This window comes from Jaculus jaculus, chromosome 16 (genome assembly GCF_020740685.1).
Source record: "Jaculus jaculus isolate mJacJac1 chromosome 16, mJacJac1.mat.Y.cur, whole genome shotgun sequence".
NCBI lineage: Eukaryota > Metazoa > Chordata > Mammalia > Rodentia > Dipodidae > Jaculus > Jaculus jaculus.
This window is the reverse complement of record NC_059117.1, coordinates 70,637,308-70,654,488: the sequence shown is the minus strand read 5'-3', so window position 1 is coordinate 70,654,488 and position 17,181 is coordinate 70,637,308. Positions and strand designations below refer to the sequence as shown.

The 17,181-nt window shown below is 41.2% G+C and overlaps 1 protein-coding gene across 2 annotated transcripts in view; it reads right to left on the bottom strand.

Moving 5' to 3' along the window:
• Positions 1 to 17,181, bottom strand: part of Cfap20dc (CFAP20 domain containing) — a 252,383-nt gene that overhangs the window by 117,503 nt on the left and 117,699 nt on the right. For both annotated transcript variants that reach the window (XM_045135745.1, XM_045135746.1), the window contains 5 exons: positions 7,758 to 7,894; positions 6,801 to 6,957; positions 5,219 to 5,335; positions 3,877 to 3,996; positions 1,079 to 1,392 (listed from right to left, as the gene is read on the bottom strand). In XM_045135745.1, coding sequence (XP_044991680.1) covers positions 1,079 to 1,392; positions 3,877 to 3,996; positions 5,219 to 5,335; positions 6,801 to 6,957; positions 7,758 to 7,894 — 845 coding nt within the window. The remainder of the gene's footprint in view (positions 1 to 1,078; positions 1,393 to 3,876; positions 3,997 to 5,218; positions 5,336 to 6,800; positions 6,958 to 7,757; positions 7,895 to 17,181) is intronic.

The following is a 17,181-nucleotide window of genomic DNA, read 5'->3' as shown; positions in this document are numbered from 1 at the left end:
GGATTTCCACTCAACAAGGATAATTAAAAAGGTTTTGTAAGCATATATTAAACAATTTAAAAAATATTTTCATAATTTCTATATTAAATTATTTGCATATGTTACTAAACTTTAATCTGATTGTTCTGCTTTTAAAATATTTTTTCCAGCAAATACAAATGGCTTTTGTTATAAATAAAGCAAAGGGCTGGAATGATGGCCCAGTTTTTAAAGGCATTTGTTTGCACAGTCCATCAACCTAGGTTCAATTCTCTAGTACCTACGTCAAGATGCACAAAGTGATGCATGTGTCTGGAGTTCATTTGCAGTGGCAAGAGGCCCTGACATACCCCATTCCTTTTCTCTCTGTTTGCAAACAAATAAGTTATTTTTTTAAAAAGAATAAAGTTAAAGAAATGACACATACATTTATTTCACATAAGGATAAAGTTATCATGATTTTAGGTTTTAAATAAGTATTTCCAAGTTGCAGAAACTTTAAAAAAAAAACTTTGCATCAGTTTACTAACTTATATTTATATTCTAAAATAATACCAAACAGAACACCTCCTGTAGGGCAAATCCCAACACTAATTCATGATTCATTACCTAAACTTTAATTGGCACAGCTCCTGAAATTCTGGGAGCATATGGAAAATAATGAGTCCTGATAGGTCTAAGGTGAAAAGATGGCAGGGGAGGAAGGGAGCCAGAAACCGTCAATCCACAGTGCTTAGCAACTGCAGAAGCATTTCCCCAGAGACTCTGGACACTGTGTTGTCAGTGTTTTACTGGTCTTGCTAACATGTAATGAAAGTATAAATTATTTCTCAGTTTGGGAAGCAAAGATTCAAATGAAAAATATCAACATACCCAAAACTCGTTTCCATAATTAAAAATGGAATCGGCTGTTGATAATGAAAAGGCAGCAACTTACCAGTTACCATGACAACTCGAAGGAACTGTTGACTGACAGAGCAATCTGCCCCATTTTTCTAAATAGCAGTTGATGTCCCCCCTTTCATCTCCACTAGACTCCGTGTTGAGCAGAGCTGATGGACTAACTCCGCTTTGAGCCTCTGCTCATCAAGCCGCGTACCTCTGCGCTGCCGCCATCACCGCAGACACCTGCCGCCAACTGGGTGTCGTCCCTTGTCAGACCTTCCTCCTCTTTCAGATCAAGAGCAAGTGAGCTCTGCTCTGGGGACAGGGTCTGAGTCTTCCCATGAGGCGCTGATCGGGGTCTCGATGAAAAAGTGAAAATGTCCTTTGGGGCCATCTGGGTGTCCTCTGTCCTGTCGGGGTCGCTGTCCTTGCTGCTTTCTGGCCACAGGTATGACATGGTGCCTGAGTCCTCACCCAGGAGCAAGGGATGGGGGGTCTCCTCATCATTTTCTGGAAAAATCCACTCATCTGACATTTGAGAAAGATGACAAAAATAAGTCCTGTTCCTTGACCCTGTTCTTTTAGGCAGCTAATTAGGGTAGAGCTGCTGGTTGTTACTGAAACCAAGATTTATCCACCAAGCCCAGGGAGGCACTTTGTCCACCATCTTGTGGTTTGCTAACACATTACCCCAGATCAGGACACTCATCTGTACCTCCTCCGCATTTGACTAGAAACCCTGGCCAGGAAACTCGTAAGTCTGAAACAATTATCACCTCTTTACAGAACTCTCATTAATATGACACTGCAGAGGGGGAAACCGTCCACATTTAAAACGGGTGGCATTACTGATATCTTCTTTTTACTGCAGCAAGACTCAGTATCGTACTAAACAAGCCTCATGTTTTTGGTGTGTGTGTGGTGGTGGTGGGGCGTTTCTATAGGCATGCTCCTGTGTATGGAGACCAGAGGACAACCTCAGGCGTTACCTTCAGGAAGGCTGTCTGTCTCTTTCGAGACAGGGTTGCTCACCTAGGGCTCTCTGGTTAGCTTAGACCAGCTGGCCAGCAGGCCCGAGGGATCCTCCTGTGTCCACCTCCACATCGAGCACTGCAGGCGCATGCCACCACACCCAACTTCATGTGGGCGCAGGTTGTTGAGCTTGTACAGCCAGCGCTTTACCTGCCAAGCTATCTCCCTCTTTATTTTTTTAAAGTATTTTTAAAGTATTTTATTTATTTTTTTGCAAGTAGAGAGAGATAAAGAAGACAGACGAGAGAGTGGGTGCACCAGGGCCTCCAGGTGCTGCAAATGAACTCCAGATGCATGTACCTCTTTGGGCCTCCGGCTTTATGGGGGCACTGGGGAGTTGAACTCAGGCCCTTAGCCTTTGTAGGCAATTGTCTTAGCTGCTGAGCCATCTCTCCAGCCTGACGCTCTTCTTTATTAATGTGGGTCCTGAGGATCAAACTCAGGACGTGATAATTGCAAGGCAAGCACTTTACTGATTGAGCTATCTCCACAGCCCCCCACGGTTTAATTCTTTACATAAAAAATAAACAAACCTACCCATCTCATCAGTATATGAATTTCTTTCCTCTTTTTTTCTTTTTTGGTTTGCTTTTGATTTTTTCAAAGTAGCGTCTTGCTATAGCCAGTGCTGACCAGGAATTCACTATGTAGTCTTAGGGTGGCCTTGAACTAGAGATGATCCCACTACCTCTGCCTCCCGAGTGTTGGGATTAAAGGCATGTGCCACCACACATGATTTCTTTCCTCTTTAATAAATGGTAGAGTTATGTGTGTATCAAAGAACTGTTTTAAACTAATTGTCCTTATGATTTATTGTCAGTAAATACTTGGTTTGTGTGTCTATTTTATATACCTATATCCCTGAGGTTGTGCCAAAATTTCTCAGGCAAAAGGGGTCAGGAGCGACAAAAATGCCTAAAAATCCCTGCTTCAGACATGCTGAAAGATTACCAAAATGCAAGCATTAAGTTACATATGTGGGTATGTGAAGGAATGTGGAGGGGAAGATACTGGGAATGTTCATTATGCCATTAAATAGTTTTTATGACCTATTTGCCCAAACATTATTTACTGTCAAAAAGTCAAAGTAAGAGGAGTGTTTTGCACCAAAATAACTCTAATTATCTCTCTACCACAAGCTTTGTTTTGGAATTTGTATTTTTACTTCATGAATTTCCATATGAATTGTAATGAATGATTTGGTGTGTTTTCTTGGGAAATATGTAAATTACTGTGTAATCACAATATTGCAGCAAACAAGATAAAGGCACACACACACAAAAACGATCACCTAAACATCTCATTAGTTTTCTACAGTCAGATTTGTGTCAGAGACACTAATTACGCCCAACATTTTAATGAAGGTTTCAACGTTGCATAAATGAGACTGACAAACTACAAACAATTTCATTTATGTTCCCTTTCCCTTTGCTCAAGAACAATTTGTCTTTGTAAAAGGAGTTCACACCTGCTGGGCAAGATATGTTGGTGGGCTCAGGAAACTGCATTGCTATGGGGGGTGGGGAACGGCAATAGGTGATGGTTCTGGGGAGGGCCAGGGCAACTTTACTTCTGAATGTGACAACTGAGGTGTTAAAACTGGAAAAATCACAACACTCTTTTATCCATTAAAGTTTGACATAAAATTGAGGTTAAGAAAGGAGATTTAGGGCTAAGGAGATGGTTCAGTGATTACAGGCATTTGCCTGCAAAGCCTAGCGGCCTAGGGTTCTATTCCCCACTGCCCACATAAAACCAGATGCTCAAAGTGGTGCATTTGCAGTGGCTGAAGGCTCTGAGGTGACCATTCTCTGTTCTCTGGAGTTCTCTTTCTCTCCTCACAAGTAGGTAAATAAATAAAAAAAAAAGAAATTAATGAAAGGATATTTACAAAAGATGATCAATTCCAGCAAATGGCTGTGCCACAAGTTTTCAAAATGTCTGAGTTCAAAATATTGGGCATAATTATACTTTCCTAACCTGCTTCCTCAGGAGTCTGGGGTTCTGGAGCACTGGGGTTCCCGGGCTCGGTTCTCAGTTGTGTGACGGCGGCAGGGAAGGGAGTCCCTTCACTTTCGCTCTTGTTTGTTGAAGAGCTGCCTATATTGGAAGAAATATTTTTTATTCTGTTACTTTTTTGGTATTTATAAAAAGTAATTTTAGAAGAATGGGCTTAATTTGGTATACTGTTCATTTGATTATTTAAAGCAAATGAGAAGCAGCACCATAGTTTACATGTAGTTTTATTATTATTTTTTCAGTGGAATGTTTGCAGATGAGCTCTGCTGTGCTCTCTGCCTGGGGATGTTGCAGATTTAAGTTTCATAATATGTGATAAACCCGTATGATTTTTTTTTTTTTTTTTTTTTTGGTTTTTCGAGGTAGGGTCTCACTCTGGCTCAGGCTGACCTAGAATTCACTCTGTATTCTCAGGGTGGCCTCGAACTCTCAGCGATCCTCCTACCTCTGCCTCCCAAGTGCTGGGATGAAAGGCGTGCGCCACCACGCCTGGCACCCGTATGATTTTTAAAGGGTCTTATTTTTTTCTTGAGTTCCAGATTATTTTTTATTAATTATAATTCTTGATAAATATCATTCTTTGAAACCAAGCTTGTTCCTTAATCTACTTAAGAAAATGGATGTGGACATTACTACAGTATTAGTTTTTCTATCAGCCCTTTTATAGAAATAACATAAAACACTGAAGGCTAAATTTCAGTTAACTCAGGAATCTTATATTTTTGAGAAATTGTGCTAACAGATACCTTTGGGCTGGATTCAGGATAGGCTAATATATGTTTTATAAACCTACACAAACATGCCTCAAATCCAATCTCAAAGGAATAACTGTATTAGTCACTTATATTTGTCCAATGCTTAGGTGAAGTGTTTAAATTTTACCCTACATTATATCATATGCCAACAAATCTAAAGGGATAGACAGAAATGTTACAAGAATAGTGGAAAAAAAAACCCAATTTCAAAAGAAAAGACATAAATGAAATTTGATAATAAATTCTACAGGCAAGAATTTCCTTCTTTCACATTGGGCTTTTTAAAAAAAGAAAACAATGATTTGCTTTATTCAGCCATTGAGAATAAAAGTAGGGAGCCCCTCTTTCTCTGGTACTGTCTGTTTCACCCAGCAAATCTCTATTAGGTCAATACTTCCACAGAAATTTGATTTTCATAATCCCCATAGAATAGACATTTGTATTTTAAATGAGTTGGCCCATAATCCTTTGAAATTTACAACCTGCAGAGAGATTCCATTACCCTGACTACAACACAGACCCGAGATAGTATTGAAATCAGGCCATACCAGTGGGTGTCTCTGTCCTTTCTTTGCTGGCACTTTTTAGCCGAAATCTTCTTCTATGATTATTCTTGTCTCCCAATGGCTCTTGAGGGGGATGTGGGTGTATAGTAGGGAGATGGACTGGGAGTTTCCATATTAAAGAACAAAAGGCAGAACAGAGTATAATACATTGCTTGGAATAATTTAGTAAATAGAATTATTACTACAATGAGAATATACATGCATCAATCTGACATAATATAAAACTCTATCAAACACATAACTGAGTCCTTCATAGAAAACAGGCATTTATTCCTCTTCCAATGTTAGGATTTCAATATGATGGATACATTTTATTCATAGAATAAAATTCATAACATTTATAGAGGACCATAAGTAATCTGATTGATGTTGCTTATTCAACATTGTATATTAAGAATTATAAAAATGGTATTGACAACCAATATAGAAAACTTATTTTGGGTATGTGTGTAGTGTGTGTGTGGACATGTGTGTTTGTATGTGTGTAGGCACACGCATATGCACATGTATGTACAGGTCAGCAGTCAAGGCTGGTGCCTTCCTCAATTGCTTTCCACCTTATTTTTGAGACAGGGTCTCATACTGAGCCAACAGCTCACCGATTTGGAGAGACTTGCTAGCTAGCAAGGCACAGTGATGCTCCTGTCTCTACCTCCCCAGTGCTGTGGTCCCAGGTGTATCCCACCACACCTGGCTTCTTTTCATGATTTTCTCCAGGCCCTCACAGAGATAGCCAGTGTCTCATAGACAAGGAGTGCCTCACAGAGACGACCAGTGCCTCAGATAGACAACCAGTGACCTCACAGGTAATGGGTGCCTCACAACCAGTGAATCAGACAACTAGTGCCTCACAGACAGACACCAGTGACTCATAGACTACCAGTGCCTCACATACAATAGGTGGCAGAGCCAGGACTACCTATCTATGGCATTCACTTGCATAGGCCACTTTCTTATCTCCACGGGCACACTGTGTGTAATAGTAAGCATTAATTTCTTATCAAGTACAAGAAATTTAGATGTTCCTCCTTTCCTCTTTCCTCTCTGGCTAACGTTGGACCCACAAGGGCAGAAAGGTTAGAAAACAGTTGTAAGCCTTGAATTCTGTTCTTAGTTCTTTCCAATGAACATAAATTGCATATCATTTTACTTCTCTGAGTTGAACTCTCAATTTAAAATGGGATGAAAGTCTTTCTTTACAGTGAGAGAAAATAAAGAATACTATACAAACAGAAAATGAAGTTACAGTAAGAAAATGTAAAATGAACATGGAGTTTCCAAAATACAGTGATAATGGGATGCTATTTTATTTCTGCACCATTATCAGAAAGCAGAAAATATAGAGTATTTTAGCAATTTGAAATTGTGGAATAAATAGAATGATAGCTAGGGAAGATAACGTATGTATAAGAATTCCAAATGTACTTCAATATCTACAACTTTCTCATTATTAGATGGTAATTCTCCCGATCTAAGATCTCCTGTCGACTGTAACTTGCCTCATCTTAACAAGAAAGTCTTTCCTTGCTTCTGCTGGCCATCAGGCCGTGTGCACGGCTCTTACCAGGGGGAAGCACCGTCTGTGTCTGGCCGGGACTTCCTTTACCGCCTTGCTTCTCAGGCTCGGCTGTCAGCAAGCCTGACCCCTTGGCGCTAACACACTTCTCCGTGGCGGGCTGCTGGCACAACTGGCTATTTTTGGACCCAGTGGATCTTACTGTCTACAAGGAAACAGAATTAATATGCGTATAAAGAATATAGGAATTACATTCATTTCCTATAGCATCTATAACTGGAACACATTTGAACAAATGAAAAAATGAGAAAGTTTAGTAAAAACATGACAAAAGGGGAACACACCGTAGAAATCAGCAATGGGAGACAAATGGCATGTGATGACAGGGGACAATCAAGCCTCTGACCCACAGGCCCCGGTGAGCTCACGTGCCCTGCATGCTCCATTGTAGCGGGCACGGGCTCAGTGAGAACCACTGCGATGGTGAAAAATTCAAAGGAAAGGGTCTGGAGAGATGGCTCAGTGGTTACGGTACTTGTGGGCAGAGCCTAATGACTGAGGTTTGAATCCCTAGTACCCACGTAAATCCAGATGCTCTAAGTGGTGAATGCATCTGGAGTTTGTTTGCAGGGGCTGGAGGCCCTGATGCACCCATTCTCTCTTTCTCTCTCTCTCTCCTTGCAAATAAATAAGCTATTTAAAACATTCAAAGAAAAGGGAAAATCAAAAGAATATTTGAGAATTTGTTCATTGCATGGTTTCTATTCCTGACTTGACTCTCTTGAAGAACACAGCACAGTGCACTGTGTTTAAAGGACTGCTGAAAGCTTTGAATTATACTAACATGACTCAGAGGGAACAGTTTTGAAGTCTTACATCTAAATTTTTAGTTCCAAACTTATTCAAGGCTCTATGATGGACATGGAATCAGAGCCTTCCTCTCCTTCTCCCCCAACCCATGTCACTTCTTTGACCACGGTGCTCTTGCTGGGAAAATCTTCCCACCTCACTGGACAATCTCAGGTTGTGCCTTCGGCTGGAGAGTGGAGGTGGTCCAAGAACTTTGGATCCAAAGGCAATGTGACACACGTCTTGACTTCTACTGCTCCGGGCACTGCCCGCTCCTCTGTTGATGAACTGGTCTGTTTGATAAAGGAAGACAAGAGTAGTCCATTAGGGAAGTGGCATGCATGTCACAGCATTTCTGAAGGTACAGACCACCTGCCCGATGATCAAAAGCTCCTATCCCCCTCTAGCACTGACTATGAAAATGCAGAGACAGTCTCAGATGTACGCCGTCTTCTGACATGGTCAGGGAAGGTCTACAGTCAGGTTCCACGAGTAATATCTACATACACAACATATAACATATTTCTTCCAAAAAGACAATTAAAAAGTGACTAAAATACATCTTATTTTCTCTTTTTTAAAAGCATTTTAAAAAATTTATTTGTAAGTAGAGAGAGATAGAGAGAAGAGACAGAAAAAAATAGGTGCACCAAGGCCTCCAACCAGTGCAAAAAAAACTCCAGATGCATGTGCCACTGTGCCTCTGGCTTTATATGGGTACTGGGGATTAAACTCTAGCCCTGACCCATCTCTCCAACCCATCTTATTTCCTATTTAAGGAAATGATTTAAATAAAACTATTCACCTCAACTAAATATAGATATTTATTGGTAGACTCTCTCAGGCATTTTCTAAGGTGGTCACTTCCACAAAATGGACAGCACATTGGAGGAAATGATGGGACGATTGAAACCACAGGAGTGAAGTGAGTGCACTTTGTGTAGCTGAGATGAGACAGGATATCATGGTCCTCAGGAAGCTCAGTGTCCTTCAGGCCTGGGTCCTTGTGAGACAATCCTGCTGTGACAGCTTGTTGACTTCAGCAGCCTGGTAATTCTGCAATCTTACATATGGTGGACTTCATACCCTCTCCACACAAGCAAGAGACACAGGTTTGTAAAAGAAGTGCCCGGTACCAGGGAAGCTTGATAGGTGAGGCTAAGTGGAAGTAGAGTGTTTGGATGTGCTTTCTTGGACTTTTTTTTTTTTGTGTGTGTGTTTGTGTGTGTGCTAGTAACAACTCTGACAACATGAGCAGGAACTGGACCACCAAACTGAAGGGAAAAATAAATCTTTTTAGGATGGAGAGGTGGATAGTAAAGTGGTAAGGAGAGGTATATGTTATACCATCTCTTGTTTTTCAGTTCCTGAAGGCTGATTAGCTAGAAGAGAGCTTCCATTTGACTGAAGGATAGAATTAGAGTGAATATTTCAAATTTGCCTCGGGAAACTTTTAGTCTAGCAGGATGAACATCATCCTTGCATCAAAGCCTATCTGGTTGTTGAGGTTTTCCATCTTGAAGGTGTTCAAGCAGCGGTGTGGATACGGGCACACAGAGTCAGACATCAGATGGCTCCAGCACGTGTCTTTAGACCACCCCTTTTCCTAAGCTCCACTTAGGTATTTGCTCTTCTCCGACGTCTTGGAGACATGTCATCCAGCAATGTGGACTCATAAATGGCACCGCAGACCATGCCCTTAGGATGGTCAGAAGCTTGGTGTTCCTCTGGATACTTCTCTGCATTCTCGGTTTCCAGTTCACACCCCTGCTCCCTGTCTCCTTCACAAGCCTGATGTCCCTGTGCCCACACCCTCCCAGGGACCGCAGAGCCTCTCACCTCATTTGGCACATCTGCTATGATGTCTTGTCTCACCCAGCCTTCCTCTAAGATACTCACACAGGTCTGGCACAAACCCATTCCCAATCCTTCACTTAGGCTCCTTAAGGCTTCCCTGTTGCTCTGAGGATTAAGAAAACCTTTCTTGTCACCCATAAATGCCCATGTTGATATTTCTTCCCATCTTGCACCCTTGTCTGTGCCCCCTACGGCCGTGGCTGGCTCAGTTCTTTCTGCATGACACTCCCTGTGGTGAGCAGGCATTTCCTTTTCCTGCTGGCCTTTATGTCTCAGCACAGTGATCTTTTCCCCAGACAAGTCTTTCTTGATGTTCCTCATCAGGACAGCATCCTTCAAAATAAGGACCCATACAAACTTCCCTCAGAGGAGCTGCTGGAATTGTAATACATGTCTCTACGGCATTCCCTATGCACTCCGGTAGGTGCAAAGTCAATGGATTGTCTGGGTGACCTTAAACTAACCAATATCCGGCTCAATACTTGATACAGGGTGGGAATAGTGTGTCCCCTTGTGGAGGAAAGGACTGATTTAAGAAGACCAAAAGGATGCTGTTCAATGAGTCAAATATTTCTGATTAGAATTACCCTTTAAGAAAAGTCCCCCTGGAGGTTTTATGTGTGGATCGGGGAGGAAGCCTGGACATAGGCAATTCCAAGATGTGGTAGTAGACAGAACAGAACCAGTGGTTTGCATGGGTAGTGAGGTGCTCAGCATCAGCAGAACTGTGGACCCCACAGCCACCTGCCTCTGCGCGGTACATCTGAAGTGTCCTTAGATGTGTATCGTTGTATGTTTTTCACTAGCTATTCATACATGTCCATTTGAGTCCAAACACTGTCAGTTCCTCCAGACTACATATAAAAAGAGACTCAAGGTCTAGAGCATTTAGTAAAATCTATTGCGGGCATTCATTTGCATTTTTTATGATCAAGCAGAACAAATGCTCGCTGATGGATTTTGCTCTATATTATGGGCTTTCCAAGGAAGAGATGGTATGGAACAGGACTGAACCCATGCAGCATGAGATCCACCCCATACCATGTTAATACTAGGAATATTCCCACTTTGCCTTTTATCTTTCTGATAAATTTTTTACAAGGACAATTCCTTGATTCTTTTTCATAATCATTATCTAAGAGGAAGTTATTCCTAATCACTTTCATTCTTTTCACATCAGACCACTTATTTTGTGCTGTATGTACCTATCTCTTGAGCCCGCTTTAGCACATGATAAAATGGTTAAATTCTGCCAAAATTATGGATGCTATGTGAGATGAAAAAGAGGATGGTGTGTATGTATGTATGTGGGGGTGGCTTAGCTTAGCAATCCCACTGTCTATGATTTCAAAAAAAAGGAACATAGTAACTATTCATAGCTGTTAATAAAGTAACTCCATTTATTTAATCTTTTTCAGACAGACAGAGAGAAAGAGGCAGATAGATAGACAGTGAGCAAGAATGGGCACGTGAGGGCCTCCTATCACTGCAAATGAACTCCAGACACATGTGCCACCTTGTGCATCTGGTTTATGTGAATCCTGAGGAATTGAACCTGGGTCCTTAGGCTTTCACCTTAACCATTAAGCCATCTCTCCAGCACCCCCTTTAAATTTTATTTTTTAATCTTGAACTCCTTAAAGCTCTTTTCCTCTGATGGAAATGCATGTCTATTAAGTATAGAGCTAATGCACTACCACCTCCTACAACATAGAAAACTACATGTATTCCATATTTCATAAGGGTCTTGCATAGGATTTCTTTACTGACTCATCTACCATAGTGCATTTATATTCAAATCTATTTTTTAAAATATGCATATTTTGCTATACTTTTTTCCTCATGAAGCACACAATTACCCAATTAGTTAGGATATTTTAGAATAACAGACTTCTCTCTAACACTTTTAAAATCATATTTTATTTTTCTTTATTTATTTGAGGTGGGGGAGAATGGGTACTCCAGGGCTTCTAGCCACTGCAAATTCTAGATGTGTGTGCCCCCTTGGGTATCTGGCTTATGTGGGTCCTGGGGAATTGAACCTGGGTCCTTTGGCTTTGTAGGCGAGTGCCTTAACCACTAAGCCATCTCTCCAGCTCCTCTCTCTAACACTTTTAAAAATATTTCTATTTATTTATGAGAGAGAGAGAGAGAGAAAGAGAGACAGAGAGAGAGAGAGAGAAAGGGAGAAAGAATGGGCACATCAGGGCCTCAAGCCACAGTAAGCAAACTCCAAATGCATGTGCTACTTTGTGCATCTGGCTTTACGTGGGTACTATGGAATCGAACCTGGGTCTTTTGTCATTGCCAGCAAGTACTCTAAGCACTGAGCCATTACACCAGCTGATCTCTTCTCTTTAAACTTGTAACTACATTAACACATCAGTTTGGGAAGCCTGTTTGACTTTACTAATTCTCTGCTTGTAATCATATTGCCATAATTAATTCCCAATAAACATGTATTATGTAATACATTTTTTGAGACAGGTTCCTAATTAAAATTTACAAGGAAAAGTAATTTAGGGTTTTGGTTTCTAAAATAAAGAGTAGAAAGGACTACGTTTCTATAATGAGAAAAGTCTTAAAAGAAGAAAGCTACAAGCAGAAATGCATGCCTTTTGAATTCTCAAAGAAGTTCACTTAAGAGCTCCCATCAATATGCATAAAATAAAGCTGAAGTCAAGACCAGATTCAAGTCATGCTGCAGGCATTTCATTTTCTGGAGTTTGTGCACAATGAACTTGGTGTAGGTCACAGATGTTACTATTAATTATTTTGCTATTTTACTGAAGGGCACATGCCTTTGTAGTCAGACTGTAAAACCCGAGGGTCTAACTCTCTAATTGTCTTTTAGAAAAATAAACATTCATTTTTGTCTCAAGATACAATGTTCTAATTATTATAGTCATTTAAATTTGCAGCATTTTCAAAGCTTAACCAGGAAGACCTGCAGATTTTTAGCTTTAATCATGAAAGGGTCAGGTTCAGAACCTACATCTATTATCTAACAGTCAAATGAGAATTAAAACTTGCACCAAAGTACAGATATTGAATTGGGTTAATTTTTATTTGAGTGTATTATATTGTTAAGGAGAATGAAAAAAAAGAGAAGGAAACAGGGGAAACAGAGTCTAGTGTGGCAGAGTTATTTTGGACAGGGCACTTAGCCTTTCTGAGCCTCACCATCTTCGTGTCATCGTGGGTCTTAAGTCTCGGCCTCTTTTATTCTTGGAGGGTGTGCAGCACCACATATTTCACGCTTAATGCTATGTCCAGGAGGAAGCGGAGGCTTCATCGCCAAGAGTATTTGCAGTTTACAAAGTCCACTCATGGTCATTTATTTCTTCACGCACTCTCTCAGAAGTGACTGGGTGTTTAGCCTGTTGGCACCAAGGCGTGGAGTAAGGAGGACCTCCTCTAAGGAGCTCACAGTGTCATGGGGCGATGGACGCTGAAGCAAGGAGGTAATAAATAGCCCCAAGATTCCCACCGCAGCAGGAGCCCAAATATGCTTGAAAGGGGTTGGGGATCAGGGAAATGTCTTCCAACTTGAGCCCTAATTATGATGGTTACCATGGTGCCAACTAGGACTCCATGTGTGGTGTTTCTATTCACTTCTGCAGGAGAAGAAACTCGGTTCACTGGATCTGTCCAGTCTGAGCTGGATGTCAGAACCCAAGCCCCACCATCTCATCAAGCACGCTGCTGTCCTCCGCGTGTCCAGAGGGGATCACAAGAGACTCTTCCCAAGCGCAACACTCCCTTTCTGTGCAGTTGCGCAAAGCCCTCTAACGCAGACCTCTCGCTCGGCTGTCTGAAACTGGTGACAGTGGACTGTGCGGGCAGACACTGACACTTCACGACCACGATCCTTCGGTGGTGTGGTGGAGACTAGTGAGGTTTACGGAAAATCAAGCATATAACCTAGCATCTCAAAGTCCTTTTCTTTTTGTAAAAATATTTTTATTTATTTATTTTCAAGGAAAAGAGAGAAAGAGAGAGAGAGAATGTGAGCACACACACCAGGGCCTCCTGCTACTTCAAATGAACTCCAGATACATGTGCCACTTTGTGCATTTGTCTTTACATGGATACTGGGGAATCAAACTTAGGCCGTCAGGCTTTTTCAGATAGTGTCTTTAACCTCTAAACCACCTCCCCAGCCTTTATAGTCCTTTTGTAAGGGGAGGAAAGCCAGGGCTACAGAGAGCAAGGCCAAGTGTATTTTCACACACATACGAAGATAGATGTAGAATGTGTGGTAACTGTGGTTCATCTGTGAGCGTATTCCCAGTACAAAATAATTTAATTAAAAGTTGTTTATGGCTGGAGAGATGCCTTAGTGGTTAAGGCACTTGTCTGCAAAGCCAAAGGGTCCCAGTTCTACTCTCCAGGACCCATATAAGGCAGATGCACTGAGTGGTGCACACACCTGGGGTTTGTTTGCAGTGGCTGGAGGCCTTGGCATACCCATTCTTACTCTCTGTCTTTCTCTCTCTCTTTCTGCCTTTTTCTCTCTCTCAAATAAATAAATAAATAATATATATTTTAAAAAGTTGCTTTTAACTTGGAGGACCATCAGTGTGACCATGGAAGAATGAAGAACAGGACAGAGAGGCAGGTGCCTAAAGCAAGAAAGGCCCTGGGCAACCGCAGTCACCTTCAACTTTCATAAATGATCGAAGCCAGGACTTAGCCTTAGCTCATTAATACAAAGTTTTAAGACACTTTGGAAAGGCAATAAGATATTATTAAAAACTAAAGTTATGGTGTCTTTCTCCGCTGAATTTGAGTAGGGCTTTAGACAGTGAAAATGTCATTTGTGCGTCACTGGGTTACTTTCACAGACAGGAGTGACAATGCCTAGGAGACAGCTTTTCTTCATAAGGTCTTAATTTACCACAAAGTCTAACTAGACTTGTTTCTCTTTTTTTTGTTTTGATTTTTTTTTTTTTTTTGAGGTAGGGTCTCATTCCAGGCCAGGCTGATCTGGAACTCACTCTGTAGTCCCAGGCTGGCCTTGAACTCGCCATGATTCTCCTACCACCGCCTTCTGAGTGCTGGGATTAAAGGTGTGTGCTACCATACCTGGTTTTCTTCCTTATTTATTTATTTGTTTGTTTATTTCCTTTTAGCTGAGCATGGTGTACACACCTTTAGGAGAGAGTGAAGGAGAGATAGAGAGAGAGAGAAATTGGTGTACTAGGGCCTCTAACTACTGCAATCGAATTCCAGATGCATGTGTCATCTTGTGTGTCTGGCTTATTGGGAACTGGAGAATCAAACGTGGGTCCTTAGGCTTCGCAGGCAAGCAACTTAACTGCTAAGCCATCTCTCCAGTCCTCTTCTTTATTTTTAAAGTGCAAAAAGTCTCATTATTTTATGGGAGATGGTTTATTATTTTGAGAATGCCTTCCATTCTAAACACAGAACATAGTTGGTTTAAAGGCCTTGGTAGGCAATTTGCATCCTTGGGGTTGAAGTTAGGGCTGTTTCATGAAAGAAACATCAAGCTTCTCAAAGTTAATGCTAAAAACTAGCTTTGAGAGGTTATGCAGAGTCAGGATTCCAGAGTGGGGCATGGTGGAACATATCTATAATCCTAGCAGTTGGAAAGAGGAGGTAGGAGGACCAGCCTGGTCAGCCTGGGCTAGAGCTGGACTGCTTAATACAAAGAAAGAAACAAACAAACTAACAAACAAAAAGCCTACCCAACAGAGGAGAACAAAACACAGCAAGGATCTGTGGTCTAAATGCAACTCTGCAACCAGACTCCTGGTTACACCCCGGCTCTGCCACACACATCTCCTCAGCTACTGAATGGAATTACGACATCATCTCCATAAACAGGTGTCAGAGAAGATGAATGGGATCATGATTCCCTGGGCAAGCATATTTATATATATATATATACCCTAAATAAAAATAAACATATATACAATATTACACTATTTTTGAGAAAGAGTCTTGCCGCCACATAGCTCAGACTGGCCTAAAATGTGAGATGCTCCTGCCTCAGCCTCCTGGGTGCTTGGATTTCAGGCATGTGCCATGGCATTTGAGCCTCCATTCCACATCTTTTAAATGAAAAAAATTGCTATTTTGTAGAGATGAGAAGTACATTTTAATTTTTATAGCAAATCTCAGAACATTTAAAAATACAGAATAAACTAGAAATGTCCAGAACTGCCTGCCATATCACTCACAGCAACCGTGAATCCGTTACACAGTAAGAGTGCTGTGATAAAGCAGACTGTGACGTGGTCTTCTGACCCCTGCCCTTGTCTTCGCTGGTTCTTGTTTCCGAAGGCAGCTGTTAAAGGTTCTTTAAGAACTATGAACATATCATACCTAGGTAACTGTCTTTTTAATTCATATTGATGGATCACAGTGAAATGTTAGTACAGGGTTCATTTTCTCACTGACTGACAGAGCTTTGAGACCTTCCCAGACAAACAAAAGGTTGCTCTTTGCACAGCCGTGTCATATCTCTGTGTGTGGCTGCTGAGTAGTGTGTCTCTGAGCAGTGCTGCAATAAACATCTAATGTAGAAATGTGCCAGGCATGGTGACGCATGCCTGTAATTTGCCCTTGGGGGGATTTCTGTGGCTTAAGGAAAGAAAGAAAAAAAAAAGAGAGAGAACCACAAAGGTTGGAATAAGTCACTCTTATCTTATAATAGTAAAATGATTATGAAACTGCTAATCAATTCAATGTTTACATAAATTTTATAGGAAAACTGAAATTCACTCTATAAGTGGTTTGTGATATGTTTGCTATGATAGATTTGAGATATCCCTGACCCACATCTGTTTTCTAATATTTCTAGATGAAGAAATGTGACCAGTTAGGTTTCATTTTTTACTGAAAATGAGAAGAAAGATGACAATTGAAATGTAAAAGGTGGTTTGAGCTTATTTTGAATTATTTTCAAACACTGGAACTAAAATTGATGGGATTAAGCATTATTTTCGATTATTTTTATTTATTTGAGAGCAACAGACAGAGAGAGAAAGAGGTAGATACAGAGAGAGAGAATGGGCGCACCAGGGCCTCCAGCCACTGCAAATGAACTCCAGACACGTGCGCCCCCTTGTGCATCTAGCTAACGTGGGTCCTGCAGAATTGAGCCTCGAACCTTAGGCTTCACAGGCAAGCGCTTAACCGCTAAACCATTTCTCCAGCAAATTGATGGGATCTTTGAACCAACAATCCTAAAACAAAGTTAACCAGAAGTCAGGGTTTAGAAAAGAAGAAATTAAAGGTATTTCAACTTTTCCTTTTCTTTCTTCTTGTCTTTCTTTATTTCTCTTGCTCTTTCTTTCTTTCTTCCTCTGTCTCTCTCTTCCTTCCTTATTTATTTATTTATTTACCTTGGCTTGGTTCTGAAGTTTACTGTCATTATGAAAAGACTCTTCACAGAGCATTGTGCCTGCTCTGAGCAGCCAGTCCTCAGTTCTACAGTGACGGTTGGCCTTCTGCTGAGCTGCCTGGTTTTTCTTCCAGGCAAGGACATTTTGGGATGGTTCCACCTCTTCCTCACGCCCCTCCTGGGCTGCTCCTCACACACTGGGTCTCTCACATGGCAGCGTGGGCTTTCTTAAACATCCTCCCGTCACATCTGGAATGACCTTTCCTTTACCTGCTGAAGTGTTTCCATCTTCTTCCATTAGGTAACACAGAACCTAGCCCCTTCTGACTCAGGATGTGCTTTGGTGTACTT